Source organism: Phacochoerus africanus, chromosome 7, assembly GCF_016906955.1.
Source record: "Phacochoerus africanus isolate WHEZ1 chromosome 7, ROS_Pafr_v1, whole genome shotgun sequence".
Taxonomy (NCBI): Eukaryota; Metazoa; Chordata; class Mammalia; order Artiodactyla; family Suidae; genus Phacochoerus; species Phacochoerus africanus.
In genome coordinates, this window is record NC_062550.1 from 87608050 (window position 1) to 87634324 (window position 26275).

At 38.9% G+C, this 26275-nt stretch overlaps 1 protein-coding gene and 1 non-coding gene across 3 annotated transcripts in view; one reads left to right on the top strand and one right to left on the bottom strand.

Annotated features, from left to right (window-relative positions):
• SCYL2 (SCY1 like pseudokinase 2) overlaps nt 1-26275 on the bottom strand; it is a 66680-nt gene that overhangs the window by 30163 nt on the left and 10242 nt on the right. For both annotated transcript variants that reach the window (XM_047788200.1, XM_047788201.1), the window contains exons 2-4: nt 18241-18445; nt 6355-6512; nt 911-1055 (exon numbers count right to left, since the gene is read on the bottom strand). In XM_047788200.1, coding sequence (XP_047644156.1) covers nt 911-1055; nt 6355-6512; nt 18241-18417 — 480 coding nt within the window. In that variant the 5' untranslated portion in view covers nt 18418-18445. The remainder of the gene's footprint in view (nt 1-910; nt 1056-6354; nt 6513-18240; nt 18446-26275) is intronic.
• Nucleotides 22966-23069, top strand: LOC125131927 (U6 spliceosomal RNA). Its single transcript, XR_007136100.1, has one exon. It is a non-coding gene; the product is annotated as a U6 spliceosomal RNA (small nuclear RNA).

Consider the following 26275-nt stretch of genomic DNA (forward strand, 5'->3'; position numbering starts at 1 on the left):
ATTAGGTTGGAGTGAAAAAAGCCAGGCCAAAAAAAGAATACGTATGTATGATTTTATTTCTAAAAAGTCTAGAAAATATAAACTGAGTCAAAGTGACAGAAAGCAAGTCAGTGCTCTCCTGTGATGAGAGACAAAAAAATAGCAAGGAGGAGGGAAGGATTACGACGGGGATGAGGAAACTGCGGAGGGTCATGGATATGTGCATTATTCTGATTGTGGTGATGGTTTCACCTATGAACTTATAAAACTGTGTATTTTGAATATGTGAAGTTTATTGTATACCAATTAATTATACCTTAATAACGCTGTTAAAAAATAATGAATAAAATGATCTCTGTCCCCAAAAAAACAAAGCATCTACTATATAAATTTCCCTATAAAACTTAAGATATTTTGGTAGGGAAGGGGAAGGAAAATCAGAAAAAGTGGAAAGCATTTATGAAATGCATTCAAAAAATTTATAATTCGAAAAAATAAAAAGAACCACCACATCCACCAATCAACAAGGGCCCTTCTCCAAAGGTTAATTAAATAACTTGACCTAAAGGTTTACATAAAGCAGTTTATATGGCTAAGTATGAAATGGCCAAAAACAATTTTTTTTTTGTCTTTTTGCTATTTCTTGGGCCACTCCCGTGGCATATGGAAGTTCCCAGGCTAGGGGTCAAATTGGAGCTGTAGCCACCGGCCTACGCCAGAGTCACAGCAACACGGGATCCGAGCCGCATCTGCGACCTACACCACAGCTCACGGCAACGCCGGATCGTTAACCCACTGAGCAAGGCCAGGGATCAAACCCGAGACCTCATGGTTCCTAGTCGGATTCATTAACCACTGCGCCACGACGGGAACAACCAAAAACAATTTTGAAGGAAAATATTCCTCCCACAGGATGAATAAAAATACATACCTGAAGCAAACCATATTTGGTTTCTACATCATAAAGTTTATAATCCTTAATGTCTGGAGATACAGGGGATGGTAGATTTTCCCAGTTACCCAGAATATTGGCTAAACTGGCAAAAACTGGTTCTGTACAAAACGCCAAGCAATCCCTGTTTTAAAAAAGAAAAATATTAGTTGTCTTATTTAACTATCAACAAGGTAGGTGATTTTAGATTTATTTTCAGCATTAATGTAACATACTTAGACCAACAAAGCAACATGAAGAAGCTTTTTATCAATTATAGAGGATAAATCACTTAGTCTTTTTTTTTTTTTTTGTCCTTTTGCCTTTTCTAAGGCCACACCCACAGCATGTGGAGGTTCCCAGGCTAGGGGCTTAATAGGAGCTGTAGCCGCCGGCCTACTCCACAGCCACAGCAACATGGGATCGAGCCGCGTCTGCGACCTACACCACAGCTCACGGCAACGTCAGATCCTTAACCCACTGAGTGAGGCCAGGGATCAAACCTGCAACCTCATGGTTTCCAGTCGGATTCATCAACCACTGCACTACGATGGGAACTCCCACTTAGTCTTTAAAATAAGTGTTATGATAGTTACGATAAATTTTTTAAACTTGTCAGGAAATAAAACATTATTTCAATGTGCTTTTTGAATGATATTCTCTATGGAAAACAAATAAAATATTGTAACATTACACTTACGACATTATCCTTATTTCTAAGGCTATAATTTTCAGAGTATGCTTAAAGGAACCTGTAAATTTCCCACAGACATCTCTGGAGCAAGGAGTCAGAAAGAGGGACAGGGCACAGCTCCAGTTCCCACATTCCTGCTTCAATCTCAGACCAGCTTTGCTTTATCTATTTTATATATCATTTTTAAAGGTGTTACAGTTTTCCAATTTTTAAAATTATTGTTCTTTGAATATAAGAATGTTTAGAAATTCAGAAAATGATAGATATTAACACTCAATAAGCCTGGAGAGTAATTATCAAGAGCTCAAGCTCTGAAGACAAACATCTAACTTAAGTCCCAGCATCCCTGTTCCTTGTTGGTGAATTTGGAGGCCATGGCTCTGAGCCTCACTTTGCTTTTTGTGAAACGGTGATAAAAGACCACCTTTAAGGGTTACTGTGACGATCAAATGAGCAAATGCACATAAAGTGTATAGCATGTTGACTAACATGTAAGCTCAATAAATGTTTACGATTGCCATAATCGCCAGGCATTTGAGACTCAGGTCCTAACATTTTATGCCTTTGAGCTTAGGCTCTGGCAATGAAGATCTGTCTACCAGGTAGTGTAGTAACAAAGTTATATCAAGCTTCTGCACCTGGACGGTAAGTTCTTAATAGCAAATATGCCTTTTACTGTTCCATCTGTCAGTAATACCTGAGTAACTTGAACTCATTTTTCAAATGAAAGCATATGCAGAAGCTTAATATGTATGAGAGAGACAGAGGTGCTTAGATTGAAGAAGAAAATCACATTGTCCTGCTCACTCAGTTATTACGAAGGATGATGATCTACATCTTGTTCTTTACTCTCATAAAAAGCTCATTAACGCAGTGGAAATTGGACTTTCATTTGCTAAACTGTATTGGAGGAAAACTGCTCAAATACTCCTAAGGCTTCTCTATAGTTTCCAATGATTCCCAGGACTCATTTATTTTAGTAACTCATTTTTTTCCCTTCTGGCTTGACCACAAAATTAACCCTGGTCTTATCAATATGTGATTATTCTTCAAGCTTGGAGGCATTATCTTTCATGAAAATTTATTTCCATCATCATATGGACAGTTACATACCAGAAGGGTTATATCCTTTCACAAGGACCACTTGCCCCAGCCACAGATATTTACTAGCCATTCATCTCCTACTCTTTTACTACCTCCACCTAAAATCTAGCTTTCCAGTATTTTTATTCAACAAATTTGAAGTCTTCAGTCCTGACTACAGGGATTCCTTTCTTTCTCTCTACTACCTCAACAATAAATAATCATCACCCTTACTACCCTTTACTGAGCTAACCCTTATTAACCCTACAGTAATCATCACAGGTTTCTTTTACTCTATTGCTCATCTCATAAGCTCAAGGGAGAAACAAAATCCAAGTCTTTGTAAACTCATAGTCTAAAGACACGTACTAACAAGTTCCGTTATACCATAGCGGGTGAAGGATCCGGCATTGCCACAGCTATGGTGCAAGCACCAACTGTGGCGTGAGTTTGAACCCTGTCCTGGGAACTTCCACATACCATGGATGTGGCCAAAAAATAGGTCGCAGACATGGCACAGAACCAGTGTTGCTGTGGCTGTGGCATAGGCCAGCAGCTATGGCTCTGATTTGACCCCTAGCCTGGGAACTTCAATGTGCCACTGGTGCGGCCCTAAAAAGACAAAAAAATTAAAAAAATAAAAACCAAAATAATATAAAAGGGGTTTCCGTCGTGGCACAGCGGAAACAAATCCGACTAGGAACCATGAGGTTTCGGGTTCAATCCCTGCCCTTGCTCAGTGGGTTAAGGATCCGGCGTTGCCTTGAGCTGTGGTGTAGGTTGCAGATGCGGCTCAGACCCTGCGTTGCTGTGGCGTAGGCTGGCGGTTACAGCTCCAATTAGACCCCTAGTCTGGGAACCTCCATATTCGGGGGTATAGCCCTAAAAAGACCAAAAAAAAAAAAAGAACATCTCATCATAACCCTCTCGTATTAACTCTTCATCCCATGGCCTGCTTTACCCACTACTCACCTATTATCCACTTCCCATCTTAAAAAAGTAAAGTTCATCTAACAAGAATGATTCCATTTCCCTAAACTTCACCTTAGTATATTAATGATTCAACTATCCTCCTGAAATTTCCTTTGAGTTCCTCCTACTGGACTTTATTCACACGGTGATGTCTTTTCTGCTGGGTTCCAAACTGCCCTCCTACTGAAATTACTGAATATCACTAACAATCTCTCACTAGTCAAATGCAATGGATTCTTCTCGGTCCTTCCTCCCCTTTCCCTTGGTGCTCCCTAGTGTCAGGGAGTCCCCTCTTCCCTCCTTTGGCTTCCATAACATGCTGTCAATTTTTCTCTTTCCAGATGACATGATTCCTCCAGTTTCTTTTCCTGGCTCTTCTTTCCCCTCTACATTTCAAGTTCTGTCCTCAGAACTTTGACTCCTGCTCTTGAAATTCATTTTTTTCATGGTTTTAACTACTGTCTCTATGTTACTCACCCTCATACATATCACCAATTCTGGACTTTCACCTGGATTACTTTTCTATAGCACATTTCTTTTGGATAATTCCATCATCTCCACATTAAGTCATTAAAAACTGGAAGCTATTTTTTCCTTTCCTAAAGTGTTCATATATCAAGGCTATTGTTATTTTTACAACTATAATTGAAAATGCCTCAAGGTAATCTTTGAATTATCTCTATTCATGAATGCCAATAAAGTCCTAGTTCTATATTTATTTACCTTTTTTTTTTGCTTTTTTTAGGGGGGGCACATCTGCAGCTTATGGAAGTTCCCAGGCTAGGGGTCAAATCAGAGCTGCAGCTGCTGGCCTACACCACAGCCACAGCCACACCACATCTGAACCACATCTACAACCTACACTACAGCTCACGGCAATGCCAAGATCCTTAACCCACTGAGCAAGGCCATGGATCAAACCCTCATCCTCATGGATACTAGACAGGTTCATTACCACTGAGCCATGATGGGAATACCATAGTTCTATAATATTTAAATCACTATAGAAGAAGCTGCATGGGCAGAGAAAAAGATACAACACTGGTCTTTCTCCTTTCGAGAGACCTAAAATGTATTGATAAAATACAAGTTAAAATAACAAAGGTGGGCAGGTTTCTAATATGTGACACTATAAACACTGATAGACACTCCAGAGGAAACAGCACAAACGCACACAAAGGAAAGCTCAGAACATTAAAGTGTGGCACATTAAAGTGTGGCACATTAAACTGAGTCCACCTTGAGAACAAGGGTTCATAATAGTGAATGTCACATAAGATATAACAAGTACAGTCTTCTTTGGGTTTACTGACAAAAAGGGTAGTAAAATATTATGATATAAAACATACATATAAGCATATTTCTGGGTAGGCACAGCATGACTCAGGAATCAGAGCGCCGTAACTGTGTAGCTTAAGCAGTAGCTCTGATTCCCAGTTCTTCCACATGATAATGAGAATTAAGTGGGTTAAATATAGAGGAGTTCCCGCCGTGGTGAAGCAGAAACAAATCCGACTAGTAACCATGAGGTTGCGGGTTCAATTCCCAGCCTTGCTCAGTGGGTTAAGGATCCAGCGTGGCCATGAGCTGTGGAGTAGGTCACAGATGCAGCTTGGATCCTGCGTGGCTGTGGCTGTGGTCTAGGCCGGCAGCTGTAGCTCCAATTCAACTCCTAGCCTGGGAATCTCCATATGCCACATGTGCGGGCTTAAAAAATGAATTAATTAATGAATTAATTAATTAAATGTAAAGTACTTACTAGAGTTTTTCACTTGGTAAGTATTAGGCTTTATCCTTTTAGGTTGAAACAAAAGATTCTGTGCCCTTGGGGGAGGTGGGTAAATGAAAATGGATAACTGAAGATTCTAAAGTAAGAACTACGTAGAAATCCAAAATATAAAACAGATAAAAGCCAAATTGTCCTGGTTGAAGGGAGACGGGAAGCCTGGAACCGTGCCAGGTAGGTTTCTCCACCTGCCTGTTCTTTCTCTATCCTATCCAAAAAATACAACTGGCAAACCATTTGGTTAAGATCTTCTGAATTAAAAGAAGCAAATACAGTGCTAAGCAGGAAAGAAGGAAGGAAGGAATTAGGGGTTATGAGTAATGTGGACAAGGTTTATATAGCTATGCTATCTAAAGGAGTATTAAAAGCAACACAGGCTTTAGGATTCAGTTAAGATACACAACACAAGCTTCATTTTATTGTCATTCTCAGCAAGCGTTCCCAAGCTCATCTTGAGAAAAATAGACGCTGGAATAACTGAGGGCTATGAACTGACATGCTGCACACAGTAAAAGGTTAAATGTCTAGAACGGCACTACCTGGAACATACAAAAATAGCCTCCAAATACTGAAACAATGACAAGGGGAAAAGGAATCCTTAGCAAGTTAACAAGAACTACTACTATTAGGCAGGGACTTATTCTGTACTTCTCTTGCATCTTTCAGTTGGACTGCTGTAGTCTTAGCACAGAGTAAACAAAAAGACTCATGGCAAATGTGAAGAAAATTTGTATTATTTCAAAAAGAGACATACATATGCAAATACATTTTAAAGAAATAACCAATCCATAAGAACTCAACACTCAGTTTAAAAGGACTTTTTACTGACAGTATACTTCATTGACAGATTTCAAATACAGATGTTATTTTTTCTAAACTATTTGTTTATACGTTTTTATAAAAATTTACCTGGATTCTTCTAAAGGATGCTGAACAGTAAGAAGTCGAGGGTGTCGTAGTCGAGTTAACTGTTGGACTCCTCGTTTTAGAGAATCGATGATTTGATCCTTTTCAAATTTTTGATATTTGTCAATCAACTTTTTATCAAAGACAAAAACAGCCACTTCCTAATAAAAGAATTGTGTAATTTCAATCAATATATAAAAGTAATAAAGTTTTATTTTTGTCACAACAGTCTACAAATAGAAACAACTATAAACTAATGCTATGAAAATTTTAGCACCATTGTATATTTTTCAGTATCAAAAAGTTGGTTTCTTCATGATTACTAAATCTAAATATTTTTAAGGGTAAGAGACTCAGAGTCCTTATCCCAGGAGAATACACAAACTGTGTGTAATGTGTTATCCTCTATGTAGTAATATCTTATTTAACTAGAATTCAAATAAAAGTTAAGGAAGTTCCCATTATGGGTCAGCGGTAATGAACCCGACTAGTACCCGTGAGGATAAAGGTTTGATCCGTGACCTTGCTCAGTGGGTTAAGGATCCAGCAGTGCTGTGAGCTGTGGTGTAGGCTGCAAACATGGTTCAGTAACCATGTTGCTGTGGCTGTGGGTGTAGGCCAGCAGCTGCAGCTCCAATTCAACCCCTAGCCTGAGAATGTCCATATGCTATGGATGGGGCCCTAAAAAGCAATAAAATAAAAAATAAATAAAAGTTAAAATGTAAAAAAATTCACAACGTTATGCAGAATGATAACTCTGGATTACACTACAAAATCTTGAAATGCTTTTTAAAAGAAACATCATGTCGAGGAGTGCTTATTTACACAAAAACCCAGTTTGCAGGCACCTTTTACACATGAATAACCCATACTTTCCCCTTCCACCCGATCCCCATCTTATTTTGCGTGGTAACTGGGAACGGTTACGAGTGCAGGAAACCGCTCCCCTATCACCACTCTGAGACCAGTCATAGCTTATTTTATACTACTAAAAGCACACAACCTCCTTCACTTTCTTCTCTCTTTCATTCTTCAGTTACCCAAAGAAAAAGAGTTCCCATCCAGTTACCCAATCTTAATAAATCAGTCAAAAAATAGTCATATTGGCAGGTGATACACTACCACTGCATAATACATCAGTGATGCTAGATCTCCACCATAAATGCAAGAAAACTGAGAGAGTTGGAAGTAAAGTTAGTGAAGAATTGATGCTAGCCTTCCCAAACTCTTGAGAAGATTCTGAATGACTCAGAATGTCTATAAAAGTCTCTTTCAAAAACCCTTACAGTAGAGAAAAAAAAAAAAGTAAATAATGTATTGGGGAACTAAATTTTTTTTAAAAGCCTTTAATTAAAACTACTATTACTCTACTATCTTTGAGTTGATACCAACACACTATTTTTCCATTTTATTGCTGTTCTCTTCTAATAATTTTTGCTACATTATGATTATTGCCTTCACAAGCTAGCCTGGCACCTTAATTACCCAAGAGAGATTCACTGCAGAATTCCAAATCAATAAATTTCTCAAAACACAACTTGTTTTAAGTTGGAGCTTGTTTAAGGTGTATAAGCTCCTATACATATATAAATGACTTAAAGACTTCAGAGGAATGAGTCTCTGAAAAGTTATAACATAAAGAGACTACTTAGTAACTCAAATTGAACATCCCACTTCCTAAGCATTTGTGTACTTTTTAGAAATTATTCTATTCCTCACAGTAACCAGTGAGACAAGTTATTATCATTTCATAGATGAGGACACTGTAGAAAAGATAAACATATTATCTAAGATATCACAATTGGTAAGATGAGGAATCAAGTTTCAAACCCAGTCAGTCTAATTCTAGGGGTCACATTTTTAGCCAATACACCATACTGTCTCTCCAAAATTAACAGAGCCAAATAAAAAATAACAAGACTTCAGGAAAACCACTCGGATGAGAACATACAGATGTATATACAAACTATACATATACACACACACATATATATCAATGTACATATGTATATACACACATATATATACACACACACACATATATTTGTATATACACACCTACACAGTCTTAGCTCTTCTGATCATTTTGAGACACAGAACAAATAGGAGCTAAGAGCATTAGGTAAGATTAATTTGAACTAAAAACAAATGACCTGCATGTTCAAGTTCCTAATTCACTATTCAAGTGTACAATCTTATTTTAGTAAGTGTCCTAACACGTTTTATAAATGCACCTAATTTAAATGTGTTTATTTTTTCAAGATGTTTCAAATCTTTAAAAAGATTATGTGAAATGACTCTGGAACTCCTACAATTTCACCACCCTGAAGGAAGAACACTACAGTTCATAGAAAAAGAACAACACAATCTTTTTCTCAGACATTCATTCACTGTTTTAGGCCAAAGAAGAAAGATTCCTACATAGATCAGAATATGTTTTCAACTATCTTAAAAATATATTCTCTTTGTTCCAATCAGTTAATTAAAATTAACCAATGTCAACAAAGTAAATTATTAACTAATCTTTAGGCCTGATTCTGACTTCGTAAAACTCTTAACCCACACCTCAAAATCTTTTATCAAAATAGACTATTATCTAACTTCTAATTTATTTCTTCCTTCTACTACACTGTACTACCCCTCTGCTAACACATATCACTTGTATAAAAATCCTATCCATAAATGTATTTATTTTAGGGTCGCACCTGCAGCATATGGAAGTTCCCAGGTTAGGGGCTGAATTGGAGATCCAGCTGCTGGCCTATGCCACAGACACAGCAAAGAGGGACCTGAGTCTCGTCTGCAACCTCCACCAAAGCTCATGGCAATGCTAGATCCTTAACCCACTGAGTGAGGCAGTGATCAAACCTGCAGCCTCATGGATACTAATCAGGTTCTCAATCCTCTAAGCCATAATGGGAACTCCCATATATATTTTACATGAAGAAAGAAATCATGCCTTAAGTATCTCTGTACCCACCAAAAGAGCTACACTGAGAAGACATTCAGATATCTATTGTCTATTGATTGGTGGTCAATAAAGATAAGCAATTACTAGAAGCATTTCAACATCAGCTTAAATCGAAATGTTTTTCAACTTTTCATTTTGAAAATTTTCAAATATATAGAAAAACTAAAGTTGTGTGATCATCTAATATATCTTCTGCTAAGATTCAACAACTGTTAATTCTAATTAAAATTTGAGGCTCTTTATGGTGTTCCCGTTCTGGCTCAGAAGGTTAAGGCATGGACAGTGTCTCTGTGAGGATGCAGGTTCAATCCCTGGCCTTGCTCAATGGGTTAAGGATCTGATGCTGCCCTGGCTGTGGTGTAGGCCACAGGTGTAGCTTCAATTTGACCCCTGGCCCAGGAACTTTCTTACACCAATGATGCAGCCATCAAAAGAAAAAAAACTGTCTTGAGGATATTTTTACAAAAATTACTAAAACAAATGTAAGCAACATTTGGCACTCTATTATTTATTTACTTCCTATTCTTTAAAAATACATTGGGAAAGAGAGTTACCCATAAATAAAAAGTATTTTTTTCTCAATATCATACCTTTAAACAGAAAAGGCTGAAATAAGTTACCTTTTCTAAAAATTAATATTTGTCAAAATGGAGGCTATGTCTTTTGATATGGACCTAACTTTTTAAATGATTTTTATTTTTTCCATTACAGCTGGTTTACAGTGTTTAATTTACAATTTTTAAAAGCTACTTTGCTCACTACAACTACACAGTTGAACTCTCGCTGAAAACAAGGTAATGAAGTAATAAAATCTGAGTTGGTATATACCACTGGGTCTAGGACTCCCTAATAGCAATCATGAACTCCACTAACCTATGCCTCAGAGCCACTAAAGAGTTTCTGAAACACAGACATTCCATGACATCCTTATTTTATGGACTTTTCATGACTGGCCAGTAGTGACTGCCAAGTATCATGTTCTTCATTTTTTATGTGATTTTTGGGACAATGTTTCTTTCTCAAAAATAATAAAACAAATCTAAATTTTTTTGTTTGTTTTTTTAGGGCCACGCCTGTGGCATATGGAGGTTCCCAGGCAAGGGGTTTAATTGGAGCTGTAGCCGCCGGCCTACACTACAGCTCACAGCAACACCAGATCCTCAACCCACTGAGCAAGGCCAGGGATCGAACCCGAAACCTCATGGCTTCTAGTTGGATTTGTTTCCGCTGCGCCACGATGGGAATTCCAACAATCTAAATTTTTATTCAGATTAAATTAAAAATAAGTTGAGACGACTAAAAGATAACAAGATATACTCCTTAAAATTACTAGAGATAGTCTATGATCATTTTTGATCTAAGCAACTTCACTAACATATTCACCTCTGCACAATGGGTTCCTTTACTTTAAAACTTTTAATTTTTCAGTTTTTTGGGGGGTGGGGTCTTTTTGTCTTTTTAAGGCCACATTCGTGGCATATGGAGGTTCCCAGGCTAGGGGTCCAATGGGAGCTGTAGCCACCGGCCTAATGCTACAGCCACAGCAACGCAGGATCCAAGCAGAGTCTGCGACCTACACCACAGCTCATAGCAACACGGGATCCTTAACCCACTGAGCAAGGCCAGGGATTGAATCTGCATCCTCATGGATGCTAGCCAGGTTCGCTAACTGCTGAGCCACAATGGGAACTCTGAAAAACTTTTAATTTCTTACAATTTAATTATTTGTAATAATTATGCCTCTGTCTACATGTATTAGCAAGCTTTACAACGTGAACACTGGCATCTGGATAATATAATGTAAATTTTGCACTAAGTAAGGGACTGTGTCCAAGCCTCCATTTGGTAGAGTGGTTAAATATGAATAGGTAAATTTTCATTGCATTATTTTTTTTTTAAATCAAACAATTTTCATTATCATCATGGTAGGAGTAACTTAACTAGGTGTGTTATGAAGCTTATGCAGCAGTCAGGGCAAAAGAGACAGGCCAACGAATATGACTTTCAAGCCAAAATAAAGACTGAAGTTGCCTCATTTTTTAAAAAGGAACTATTCCAAAAATGGATTAAAAAGATCATAATAGGAGTTCCCGTCGTGGCTCAGTGGTTAACGAATCCGACTAGGAACCATGAGGTTGCAGGTTCAATACCTGGCCTTGCTCAGCGGGTTAAGGATCTTGGCATTGCCGTGAGCTGTGGTGTAGGTCACAGACGCAGCTCAGATCCCGCGTTGCTGTGGCTCTGGTGTAGGCTGGTGGCTACAGCTCCGATTCAACCCCTAGCCTGGGAACCTCCATATGCCACGGGAGCGGCCCAAGAAATGGCAAAAAGACCAAAAAAAAAAAAAAGTTCAAAGAAATTTCAAAATTTTGAATTATTCTAGTACTTGAAAAGAAGTAAAAGGTATAAAGGTAGGATAGACACTATATCGCACTTTCATTATAAATTATTTAAACATATTAGTAGCCTTTATAGTTATAATATTACTACTTAACAAATAAGGTAACAATATTTCAATTTTGAAAGGACATATACATATAAAGCTAACATTTCTCACTTACACACATAGTTTGGCCAAAAAAATTTCTCTTTAATGAATTGTTTAAATAAATTACAATTAAAAATTAGAAAAGCTAATGAAACCCAATCTAGGCATCCATCTCAGAAATCTCTCTCAAATAAACTCTTTAAAAATGAAATAAGGGGAGTTCCCGTCATGGCTCAGTGGTTAACATATCCGACTAGGAACCATGAGGTTGCGGGTTCGATCCCTGCCCTTGTTCAGTGGGTTAACGATCTGGCGTTGCCGTGAGCTGTGGTGTAGGTCCCAGACGCGGCTCGGATCCCACGCTGCTGTGGCTCTGGTGTAGGCCAGTGGCTACAGCTCCGATTGGACCCCTAGCCTGGGAACCTCCATATGCCATGGAAGCGGCCCTAGAAAAGACAAAAAGACCAAAAATAAATAAAATAAATAAAATAAAATAAATAAAAATGACACAAGGGAAGTTCCCTCTGTGGCTCAGCAGTTAATGAACCTGACTAGGATTTGGATGCCGCTTTGATCCCCGGTCTAGCTCAGTGGCTTAAGATTCCTATGTTGCTGTGAGCTGTTGTGTAGGTTGCAGACACTGCTCAGATCCCCCGTTGCTGTGGCTGTGGCGTAGGCCTGCAGCTGTAGCTCTGATTTGACCCCTAAACCGGGAACTTCCATATGCCGTGGGTGTGGCCCTAAAAAGCAAAAAATAAAAATAAATAAAAATGAAATAAGGGCATTCCCATCATGGCTCAGTGGAAACAAATCTGACTTGTGTCCATGAGGATACAGGTTCAACCCTTGGCCTCGCTCAGTGGGTTAAGGATTGGCGCTGCTATGATCTGGCATTGTGGCTGTGGCATAGGCCCACAGCTACAGCTCTGATTCTGTCCCTAGCCTGGGAACCTCCATATGCTGCAGGTGAGACCCTGGGGAAAAAAAAAATTAAATAAGGATTATGTCTGAAAAGACTGCCTACATGGAGCATGATAATGTGAGGAAAAAGAATGTACATATGTATGTGTGACTGGGTCACCTTGCTGTACAGCAGAAAATTTACAGTAGAACACTGTAAATTTGAAAAAAATTAAAATCATTAAAATAAAAAAAAGAGTGCCTATGTTTATACAGCCATTTTAAAACTAAACATGCTACTCTGTAGAAAGACTAAGTCAATTTCAAAGCTCTAACAGAATCATGGCAGTATAAACTCTAAGCCCACTAATTAGCTATCAAAATACAAAACTTCAGGAGGTAGAAGAACAGGAAATATTTCACTGAATTTTCAAAAATTAAATAGCCCCTCTGCTCAGAATGTCTAAAATTTAAAAGGCTAATCCAGAAAGGTTTGGCAGGGATGTGGAGAAACCGCAACTGCTGGTGGATGTGGACATTGGTATAAGCACTGTGGAAAATTTCTGGCATTGAACAAATACATACGCTATTACCCAGCAATTCCATATCTAGCTAATGTGTTATATACACCAACAGCACAAAACAATGTTCATAGCAGTACCCTACATGTCAATGAAAAGAAAAACTATGTTCAACAACACAGATGTGTCTCATGAACATAAATTTAAGAAAAAGGAGCCACGAGATCATGCCATGGTTCCACATAAAGTTCAAAAATAAGCAACATTACTCTGAAGTGTCAAAGGACAGAGCAGCAATTATCCCTGGAGAGAAGAGGTGGGGGTGGTGTATGAGGAGGTCATGACTGCCAAAGAGAAGTATTAGCAATGTTTCCCTGATTTTGATGTTTGGTTACACAGGTGTGTTCACCATGAACATTCAGAAAGTTGCTCAATCATGATTTGTGCCTTATTCCGCATATAAATTTCTAATATAAACTTATATTTTAAATTGGACAATTTACATGTAATGTCACCTTGAAATGTTTTATAGTATCTCCACTGAGCTCTGCTTCTAAATGGACACTTAAAAAGAAAACTAAAAATAGTACATAAGCCTAAATAAATAGCAGCTTCAAGTGCTAATAAGCTATAATTAAAGACCTATCCATTTCAATACGTTGTCTTTGGTTAAGTTTATCCAAATAATAACCTTTAAAAATTGTAACAGGAGTTCCCGTGGTGGCGCAGTGGTTAACGAATCCGACTAGGAACCATGAGGTTGCGGGTTCGGTCCCTGCCCTTGCTCAGTGGGTTAAAGATCTGGTGTTGCGGTGAGCTGTGGTGTAGGTTGCAGACGCGGCTCAGACCCTGCGCTGCTGTGGCCTTGGTGTAGGCCAGTGGCTATAGCTGCGATTCGACCCCTAGCCTGGGAACCTCCATATGCCGCAGGAGCGGCCCAAGAAAAATCAAAAAAAAACAAAAAAAAAAACAATGAAAACCAACAGACCTTGGTTTGTGGAAACATAAAGCCAGAATAATAATACAGATTTCTAATCAGATACATTGAAGGCACAAGTAACTTTTCTTTTTTTTTTCTTTTTTTTTTGTCTTTTTTAGGGCACACCCTTGATATACAGAAGTTTCCAGGCTAGTGGTCGAATCAGAGCTGCAGCTGTTGGCCTCAGCCACAGCAACACCAGATCTGAGCCGTGTCTGCGACCCACACCACAGCTCACAGCAACACTGGATCCTTAACCCACTGAGAGAGGACAAAGGTCAACCCACATCCTGATGGGTACTAGTCAGGTTTGTTACCACTGAGCCATTACAGGAACTCCACAAGTAACTTTTTATTTACCGATTCTTTTTATTTTGCTGCATTCCAGGTTTCATAAATACGTACTTTTTCTCATCAGTTTTGGAGGTCCTTACTACTCTTTTCAGAGGGCTTCAGACATTTAGGTTAAAAAGTTAAAAGTTATAAATAATCTGAAAATTATAATTAATCATGTACTAATGTGAACTTGAAATAACCCTAGGAAAAAAATACGCAGATAAAGGAGTATGCAAACCCTGAAAAATACCAACATAAGGATTCTTTTAACTTGGAAATGCTGTTGTGTATTTTGTTGGGGTTTTGGTTTTTTTGGGCTTTTTTTTTTTTGGATAATGCTATATGATAATTTTTTTGAAGATTATATTTTTAAAAAGTAAAATGTGAAATGGGGAGAAAGAACAAGATGTAAACTTTACCCGATGTCTACCTCGAAGTCAAATTTAAGATCATATATTCTGCTATAAAACACAACTGCAATCAAGTATACTGTATGCAAAATCAAAACAAAAAAATGCTGAGAGGGTAAAAAAGATGACTTTGGTCTCAATGTCCCTTTAAGAGGGGAAAAAAGAACTAAGCAGAGTATTCTTTTCCATTACTTTTCTCCAGGTTTCTCTAAGATTAGCACTGTCCAAGAGAACTTTCTGTGATGATGACATTGTCCAACATGGTAATGCTGGCTACATGCAGCCGTGGAGCATTTGAAATGCATTTAGCACAACAAAGAAACCGAATTTAATTTTATCTAATTTTAATTAATTGAAAAAGCCATATGCAGCTTGTAGCTACCATCCTGTATTAAGCACAGCTCTAGATCATCTATTTTCTATGATTCCTTTGTAGTAAAAATGAGGCTATTGAAAAAAGAATTAAAAGTTTTCAGTTAAGGGAGAAATTAAATTGGGACTTCAATGCCAAGGCAGTTAGAGACTTATTTGTTCCTTAAGGAATTAGCCAACAGTCCAGACAGGATACTCAGAGTACTGACCCCTGAGGTTTCAAAGAGGCAAAGAAAGAAAATTCAAAACATATCCACAGAGCACACTGATAGATTCTAAAACTATCTTTTTCCTCAAAGCAATAAACTTGGGGGGCAGGGAGGAAGGAATGCGGTAAAAGTTTCATAAGAGAACACAATTCTGGCAGCCAGTAGTTGAGAAATGCTGTATTGTTGTACAATATCCAATCGAAAATTAATTGGAGTTCCCACTGTGTCACAATGGGACCAGGAGCATCTTGACAACACTGGGACACAGGTTCAATGCCCAGCCTAGCACAGTGGGTTAAGGATCCTGAGTTGCCGCAGCTACAGCTTAGGTCACAACTGCAGTTCAAATCTGATCCCTGCCCCAGGAATTCCATATACTGCGGGGTAGCCAAAAAAGAAAAAAAAATCTATCGTTTGTGCCTGGTTTTCATGTTTTATGAGCAACAAGAGAAGCTCCAACATTTACGGCAATATGAACTACTGATATAAACACAAACACCTAGGAGTTTCCATTGTGGCACAGTGGAAACAAATCTGACTAGGAACCACGAAGTTGTAGGTTCGATCCCTGGCCTTGCTCAGTGGGTTAAGGATCTGGTGTTGCTGTGAGCTGTGGTATAGGCCGCAGAGCAGCTCGGATCTCGCATTGCTGTGGCTGTGGGGTGGGCCGGTAGTTGTAGCTCTGATTCAACCCCTAGCCTGGGAACCTCCATGTGCTGCAGATACAGCCTTCAAAAGCAAAAACAAAAAACAAACAAACAAACAAACAAAAAAAACACACACGAAAAAAACAAAAAAACACAAATACCTAGAACTCTTGATTAAGGATAAAGACACTATTATGTTATCACATCTTTAATAAAAAATACAAAATTTAGTAAATTTGCTATTCTTTCATTTCTCTTTATATAAGTGATTATAAGAGCAAGTTTTGTTAGTGTTGGAGGCTGGTCATTTACATAACTTCATGACCTCATTAATAGCTTTTTTTTTGGGGGGGGGGGGCCTTGGCGGCATATGTAAGTTCCCAGGCTAGGGGTCAAATTAGAGCTACAGCTGCCAGCCTACACCACATCCACAGCAACACAGGATCCAAGCCACATCGACCTTCACAGCAACACTGGATCCTTAACCCACTGAGCAAGGCCAGGGATCAAACCTGCATCCTCATGGATACTAGTCGGGTTTGCTACCGCTGAGCCACAGCAAGAACTCATATTAACAGTTTTTTAAGTAATCAATCAAGAAACCACTTATTTTTTGGATGAGCTTTTGGTGAAAGAGCAAACAACATTCAAAAATGACCAATAAAAAAAAAGGACCAATAAATATTTAAGATTCAGATCACCTTTGGACTTAAAGGCTTCCAACCAAATAGCAATAAAAACAAGATTTACCAGTCAGGTACAAACCACATATCAGTAATCTATCACAAGACCAAGATTCCTCCTACATAAAAGGATAACCAGAGCCTTCAATAGAATTTAAAAATATTTGTTGTACTCTTTAATATACGTGTTTGGAAAATAAGCTGATTTTGGAAAAGTCACAATGCATACCCACAACTGTACAATTTGGACAGTCATTGGAAAATATGTGTAATAAATCCATGTCTTAAAATCCTTATGTTTCACTTGCAGGGAAGTAAAAGCACTTCTGGAAACAGTGATTTTTCTTTTTAAATAACATGTTTCTCACAGATGTTTTAAACCTGGAGATTTTAAAATTCTTTATTTAATAATTCCAAAGGAAGTTGTCAGTAAAACTTAACACTAAAAATCCTCCACATTTCTAAGAACCATCTGTTGGTCTCTTAGGTCAAATAAAAATAAAAATATACCTCATTCAAATTACTCTTCACTAAAAAAAGTTTTAAAATAATTTTAAAATCAATATGCCCCAAAACATGATTGACTCAATCCCACAAATGTACCCCCTTCTAATGGTAAAAAACTATCAGGTTAATAAACACAAAAAAATATTATAGAAATCTACTTTCTAGAAGTGAACAGAGTAAAAGAGAGAATAAGGGTACTTAAAAAACAATGCATTTAACATTAGAAAAATTTAACTGGGTATTTTGCCTTAACTTATTGACCAAGATGAAAAGGAACATGGCAATTTTTATTCTAAAACACTGTACTAAATATTAAAATCTAATATAGTCATCTGCTCAACTGGTATATTTATGTTTTGGGGGGGTTGTTTTTTTGTTTTTATGCTTTTTAGGGCTGAACCCACAGCCTATGGAAGTTCCCGGGCTAGGGGTCTAGTCAGAGCTGCAGCTGTTGGCCTATACCACAGCCACAGCCACACCAGATCTGAACCACATCTGCAACCTACACCACAGTTCACAGCAACCCTGGATCTTTAACCCACTGAGCGAGGACACAGATTGAACCCACATCCTCATGCATAGTAGTCAGGCTCATTACCACTGAGCCACAGTGGAACTTCTGGTATATTTATGTTATTAAGTAAACAAAATTAAAAAACAAGATGAGATGATATATCAAATAATATATTTGTAACCAAGACATTCTAGGGCCTGTTTAAAAGCATTGTTTCTTTATGACTTCATTAGATGAAATGAGAACTAAAGAACCCATTACTTTTAGCATTTCTTAACATAAAAATGCATAGATGCACATTATGGTACTTATTAGCATGTTTTCTCCAACTGGACCCTGAACTAAAACTTACTTGCTTTGTTGACTTCTTTGTGCCATTAAAAATCTTCCAAGCTAGCCCATTGCCACCACTGGCAATATGTCGACCAACATCGAATTCTCTAGTGACAGGATTTCCCATCACAGCACTGGTGACGTCAGCTGTTACTTTTGTAACAGTACTCTTCAACTTATTAAGCATGGACTCCATGGCTGCAATCCTGGGTAGTTACAGTATCCTAGAAACATAGGGGGACAGGAAAGCACTGATCATTTATTTTTACTTCTTTAAGCTCTTATTCATTACTTAATCTGAAAGCTTAATATAGCCCAAACAATGAGATAAATAATTCCATAAAGATAAAAGCTTCATGAAGTTCCCCTAGTGGCTCAGCAGAAATGAATGTGACTAGCATCCATGAGGACACAGGTTTGATCCCTGGCCTCGCTCAGTGGGTTAAGGATCTGGCGTTGCCATGAGCTGTGGTGTAGATCGCAGACACAGCTCGGATCTGGTGTGGCTGTGGCTGTGGTGTAGGCCGGTGGCTACAGCTATGATTTGACCCCTAGCCTGGAAACCTCCGTATGCCATGGGTTCAGACCTAAAAAAGACAAAAAATAAAATCTTTATTATTTTTGCCTTCAGAGAACACAATATACTTGAGAACAAATTTAAGTCTAGGAACCAAACTGTCCTTCAACTTCAACTGGCACAGACCAGTAGGAGAAAAGACATATTCACATTTGACACTGACACGAATGTTGCTCAATGATATAAATAACATGGACCTTATAAGACCTTTTAAAACGTAAAGTGAGTGTTCCCCTTGTGGCTCAGCAGGTTAAGAACCCAATGAGTATCCATAAGGATGTAGGTTCAATCCTTGGCCTCACTCAGTGGGTTAAGGATCCAGCATTGCTGCAAGCTCCGGCACAGGTTGCAGATGTGGCTCGGATCCGGCGTTGCTGTGGCTGTAGCATTGTAGGCTAGCAGCTACAGCTCCAATTCAATCCCTAGCCCAGGAACTTCATATGCTTCAGCCAAAAGACGAAAAAAAAAGAAAAAAAAAAGTTTAAGTGGTGTAGAGGGTCTGAATCTTTCTTCACATGAAAGACAACTACATAAAACCCAAAAGGCACTACTGTTATGCTAAGCAATAAATTTGTGTTTTGTAAAAGTTTTGTCCTCTACTAAAATAATTACTGTTGAACTGTAAAATAACTTAAGAATATTTTCTAAAAGAAAACCATTGATGACAAAAGGATAATAAAATATGAACAAGCAATAGGTCATAAATTATTTTTAAAATCTTACACACTTCTGGTGATGATGAAGGAACAAACACTAAATTTAACCTCTCTCTGAACAACCAGAAACTGGACAAAATATGAAACAAACATTTTCAGACACTGAACAGACAGGTACATGATTCAATGAGAAAGCAAACTAACAATGCGAATCCTAGGATTGGTTCAGCTTTTCACCCAGAGGCATACTGTAGACCATAGAGTAGAGAACAGAATTCCCAGGGGTAGCCTAACTGGATTAAGGGAAACAAACTGGAATCCAACAATGCTGAGGTGGCTGAGAGTTCTGAGATAGAATTTCAAAGAAAAGTGAGAAAAGGGAAAAAAGTGTTTTTAAAGAAAGAAAGAAAGAAAAAAAGAGTTCCTGCTGTGGCACAATTTGATCAGTGGCACCTCTGGAGCACAGGAACACAGGTTCAATCCCCAGCCCAGCATAGTGGGTTAAAAGATCCAGGGCTGCTGCAGCTGCAGCATAGGCTACAACTGCAGCTGGGATCTGACCCTTGGCCTGGGAACTCCATATGCTGCAGGGTGGCCAAGAAAGAAAAAAAAACTAAAGAAAAAAAAGAGAGAGAGAGAAGGAAACAGTGCTGAAAAAGAGCTGCAGAAATTTGTACAGGAGTCCCTTTGATGCTTTGTTGAATACTAAGACGCACATAAATAGTATGAAAATTCACCAGACTGAAACTGAGCAAGACCCTGTTGGCCCTCCTGGGTACAAATCCTTTCCGTGTTCCCGGTTTCTTGTTTGTAGGAAACAGACTTCATTCAGCCTCCTTGACCTTCCCTAAGTTCCAAAGGACAAATTCAAACAGTTGCTTATCAGGCAAGGGAAAGGATTCAGAAACAAAAGAGAAGCAGTCAAAAACAATAGTGCACAAGTTCTTGTTGTGGCTCAGCAGGTTAAGAATCTGACTAGTATCCATGAAGAGGTGGGTTCGATCACTGGCCTTGCTCTGTGGTTAAGGATCCAGCACCACTACAAGCTTCAATGTAGGTCGCAGATGTGGCTCAGATCCAGTGTTGCTATTGCTGTGGCACAGGCGGCAGCTGCAGCTCTGAATCAACCCCTAGCCCAGGAACTTCCATATGCTGCAGGTGCAGCCCTAAAAAAAAAAAGTGCAGCCTGGGGGCAGAGTCCTGGTTCCTCGTCAGGAATATACAAAAAAAATATTTTTGAGTACTTCAGGAACTACGGCCAGGTGGAGGAAGGTAACTTCAGGATGAGCACAAAATTCCTGGAACACCACCCTGTTACCTCACCACCTCACTCAGGAAAGAGTCTGCACACAATGGAAGATAATAAAGATTCCAACCCCTCCCCAAATAATTCTCCTTCTAAAAAGTCTCATGGTGGAGCAGTATCTTTGGAGTTGGGTTTTTGGACACCAGTCCACCATCTCCCCAAGTTGCCAGCCTCCGGAATACAGCAACCTGTCCTACCAGCACTTGTCTCCTGAATATCGGCTTTAAAGCAGAGAGCAACTGAACCTGATCTCAGGAACAAGGTCAGGTAGGAAGAACTAGAAAGCTGTGAGCCGAATAGTTTCAGAGTTCACATAGGACTACAAATCTTTTAATTTTTCAACAGTAGAGTGAAGAGTCCTCATTGTTCATTAAAGGCATTCAGTAGAAACCTCAGAAGGACCATGCCTTAGTAACAGGATAAACCATTCTTAAATGGTTCTAAACCTGCCCTAACTAAAAAGTTAGCCTCATATGATGAAACTCATCATAAATTACTTAACTGCTTACCAGAATAAAACCCAATACTCATGAAAGGGAGACAAAAAAAATTTTTCAGGAGATCCCACTGTGAAGTAGCAGGTTAAGGATCTGGCACTGTCTCTGCAGGGACTCAGGTTGCTGCCAAGGCACAGTTCAATCCCCAGCCTGATACAATAGGTTAAGAATACAGTGTTGCTGCAGCTATGGCATAAAGTACAGCTGCAGCTCGGTTTTGATCCCTGGTCCAGGAATTTCTACATGTCACGGGTACAGCCAAAAAAAAAAAATATTCAGAAACTAAACTGTATAACATTCGCAATGTTTAGTATGCAATTAATAATTAGTAGACATGCCAAGAAGCAAGAAAATGTGATCATACCAAGACCAAAATTAGTCAATTAAAACAGACTCCAAAATGAGATTAGATAATTAACAACAAAGACATTAAAAAGCTATCAGGAGTTCCCGTCGTGGCGCAGTGGTTAACGAATCCGACTAGGAACCATGAGGTTGCAGGTTCGGTCCCTGCCCTTGCTCAGTGGGTTAACGATCCAGCGTTGCCGTGAGCTGTGGTGTAGGTTGCAGACGCGGCTCGGATCCCGCGTTGCTGTGGCTCTGGCGTAGGCCGGTGGCTACAGCTCCGATTCGACCCCTAGCCTGGGAACCTCCATATGCCGCGGGAGCGGCCCAAGAAATAGCAACAACAACAACAACAACAACAGCAGACAAAAGACAAAAAGACAAAAAAAAAAAAAAAAGCTATCTGATGTCCATGTAAGACAGGAAAAAAGGGGGAAGGACACACAACTATTAAAAGAATGACACAGCCATGGAGGACAGGACAAAAACTGGTTAGAACCCTCTAGGTCCAAGATGGCAAAAGATTCAACTTCCCAAAAACTTTTGAGCCTCATTATGCTCTCACTGTCATACATCGGCATGCTTAATGACGCACCCACGGGTGCCATGACAGTTCTGAGACTGACCATAAAAAACCAAGAAGTGGGCACTGGCCCAATTCCTGGAAACCCTCACCCCTTTCCCAAAACAGTAGGAGTAATCCTCCCACTCATTAGCATATGAAATTACCCAGGCTCAGAAAAACTAACAACCCCATACCCCAGGGCCCCTCCCATTTTCTAAGACATCTGTATTCTGCCTAGGGAACATGTGTCTCTCTAAATAAACTGGCTTTCACTTTACCTAGCTCTTAAATTCTTTGCAGGAAGCCAAGAACCCTCATTTGGCAGCCTTTCCCAGTGTCTTGCCTGGGATATGACTATTCTCTCACTCCTTCCTTCTCCTTGCAACACAAGCATTTTAAGGAAAGCATGAATATAATAAACGAAAACTGAATATTTAAAAAAATCAAATGAACATTCTAGACACACACACACACACACAAAAAAAAAATCTCAAAAACTTCAGAGGAAGGAGTTCCCGTCGTGGCGCAGTGGTTAACAAACCCGACTAGAAACTATGAGGTTGTGGGTTCGATCCCTGCCCTTGCTCAGTGGGTTAACGATCCGGCATTGCCGTGAGCTGTGGTGTAGGTTGCAGACGCGGCTCGGATCCCACGCTGCTGTGGCTCTGGCGTAGGCCGGCAGCTACAGCTCCGATTCGACCCCTAGCCTGGGAACCTCCATATGCCACAGGTGCGGCCCAAGAAATGGCAGAAAGACAAAAAATAAATAAATAAATAAATAAAAATAATTCAGAGGATGTGCTCGCTTTGGCAGCACATAAATTAAAATTGGAACAATACAAAGATTAGCATGGCCACTGCACAAGGATGACATGCAAATTCACAAAGCATTCCAAAAAAAAAAAAAATTCAGGGGATATAATTACCAGATTAGACAATGTGGGGAAAAAAGATCAGTGAAACCTGAAAACAGCAAAAGGCTGGAGGAAAAAAGGAACAAAGTCTCAGTTACCTTTGGGACAACATCACAGTTTGACATATATAACTGAATCTTAAAAAAGAAAGGTGGGAGAGAGGGAAGAAATAATATTTGAAAATAATAACAGCCAAAAACTTTCCAAATATGGTGAAAACGATATAGCATCAAGAAATTCAATGAACCACAAGCAGGATAAACACAAAGAAATCCATGCTCAAATATTTTCATATCAAATAGCTGAAAATCAGTGATTAAGAGATAATTTTTAAAGGCAGCCAGAGAAAACAGGCAAATTATATAGAACAAAGATAAGAATTTTCCCTAGACCTCTCATCAGAAACTACACAAGCCAGGGAAAAACTGAATACGGTCTCTAAATTGCTAAAACAAATTGTTAACCCAGAATTCTACTATGTCCTAAGGAAAAAAAAAAAAAAAACTTTAAATAAAAATTTAAAAAATGTGAAATACAGACTTTTCCAGGAAAATAAAATCTGAAAGAATTTGTTGCCAACATACATTTACTATAAGAAATATTAAAGGAAGCCCCTCAAACAGATGGGCAAATATACCAGATAGAAATCTATAAAAGGAACAGAGAGAGGACTGTGAAAATGAAAATTACATGGGTATATAAAAAACTTCTCATGTTATCTTTAAAAGACTGCTGATCAAAAATAACAAAAATGTACTGTGCTTATATAATATATGTAAAGTAAAACATATGACAAAATAAACCAAGAACAAGAGAGGAGAAATCTAAGTATATTTTTTAAAGATGCTATTATATGTGAGGTAGCATAACATCATTTGAAGATAGATTGTAGCACATTAAAGACATATTATAAACCTTAGAGTAATAATTAAAATAATAAAGTGGGAGTTCCCATCGTGGCGCAGTGGTTAGCGAATCCGACTAGGAACCATGAGGTTGCGGGTTCGGTCCCTGCCCTTGCTCAGTGGGTTAACGATCCGGTGTTGCCGTGAGCTGTGGTGTAGGTCGCAGACGCGGCTTGGATCCCGCGTTGCTGTGGCTCTGGCGTAGGCTGGAGGCTACAGCTCCGATTCAACCCCTAGCCTGGGAACCTCCATACGCCACGGGAGCGGCCCAAAGAAATAGCAAAAAGACAAAAAAAAAAAAAGAATTAAAAAAATAATAATAATAAAGTGACATAGCTGAAAAGTCAACAGTGGATGAAGTTCCCATGCAGTGTGGGTTCAATCCCTGGCCAGGACACTTCCACATGCCATGGGTGCAGCCAAAAAAAAAAAGAGGGCGACAGTGGAAACAAAAGGAATCCTAATATAAATTGAATTAATATATTTTTTAAGGATTTCCTGTCATGGCTCAGTGGGTTACAAACCCGACTAGTGTCCATAATGATGTGGGTTCCATCCCTGGCCTGGATCAGTGAGTTAAGGATTCAGCATTGCTGTGAGCTGTGGTGTGGGTTGCAGATGCAGCTCAGATCCCTTATTGCTGTGGCTATGGCGTAGGCCGGCAGCTGCAGCTCCAATCCGCCCCCTAGTCTGGGAACTTCCCTATGCCACAGGTGCAGCCCTAAAAAGAAAAAATATGTATTTTTTAAATTTTTTTAAAAAGTAGGAAAAGAAGAAAGGAACAAAGAACACATGTGACAAACAGAAAATAAATACCAAGACCACTATGTGGTTTTAATTCAACCACATAGTTACATTAAGTGTAAATTATTTAAAATTTCAGTTAAATAGCTGAGACTATCAAACTAGATTAAAAAGGCAAGGCCCAAATATATGCTGCTTACAAGAAACTCACTTTAAACACACTTTACAAAATGATTTATGATTTAACAGTGTAAAAAAAAGGGGAAAATATACCAAACTGGAATGGCTATATTAATAATAGAACAAATTTCAAGACAAAAAGGGACACTTCATAATGACAAAGTTGTCAACTCTCAAGAAAACATAATAATCTTAAATGTGTACACATCAAATAAGAGAACTGCCAAATAAATGCAACAAAACTGACAGAACTAAAAGAAGAAACAGCAAATCCACGAGTGTAGTTGGAGACTTTCCAGGTCTTCTCTCAGGAGCAGATGGACAATTAGACCAAGACGACAGAAAATCAGTAAGACTATAAAACGTGTGAACAACACTATCAAACAACCTGACCTAAAACACTCTACTTGACAAAAGCAGAAAGTATTTTGTTTCATATGTACATAGAACATTTACTAAGATACATGTGCTGAGCCATAAAACAAGTCTCAAGGTATTTAAAACCACTGAAATAACGTAAAACATGTTCACTGACCACAGTGAAATTAAGGTAGACGTCAATAATAAACAGCTGGAAACATGCAAATACGTGGAAATTCAGCATCACTTCTACATAATCCAAGGGCCAGAAAAGAAATCATAAGAGAAAATTTTAAAATATTTTGAAATGAACAAAAATGAAAAATCTGTGGTATGTAGGTAAAGTAGTACATAGCAGGAAATTCATAGCTTTAAATGTTTATACTAGGAAAAAAAACCAAAACCCAAAACCAATCATCTAAACTTCCACCTTAGGAAAATAAGAAAAAAGAAAAAAATACAATAATAAGAGAAGCTGAAAATAAGGAGAAAGAAGAAACTAAAGAGTAGAAATCAGGGTTCCCGGAGTTCCCGTCGTGGCGCAGTGGTTAACAAATCCGACTAGGAACCATGAGGTTGCGGGTTCAGTCCCTGCCCTTGCTTAGTGGGTTAAGGATCTGGCATTGCCGTGAGCTGTGGTGTAGGTTGCAGACGGCGGCTGGGATCCCTCATTGCTGTGGCTCTGGTGTAGGCCAGTGGCTACAGCTCCGATTGGACCCCTAGCCTGGGAACCTCCATATGCCGCGGGAGCGGCCCAAAGAAATAGCAAAAAGACAAAAAAAAAAAAAAAAAGAAATCAGAGTTCCCGTCGTGGCGCAGTGGTTAACGAATCCGACTAGGAACCATGAGGTTTCGGGTTCAATCCCTGGCCTTGCTCAATGGGTTAAGGATCCCACGTTGCCATGAGCTGTGGTGTAGATTGCAGACGCAGCTCGGATCCCTCACTGCTGTGGCCCTGGTGTAGGCTGGTGGCTACAGCTCTGACTAGACCCCTAGCCTGGGAAT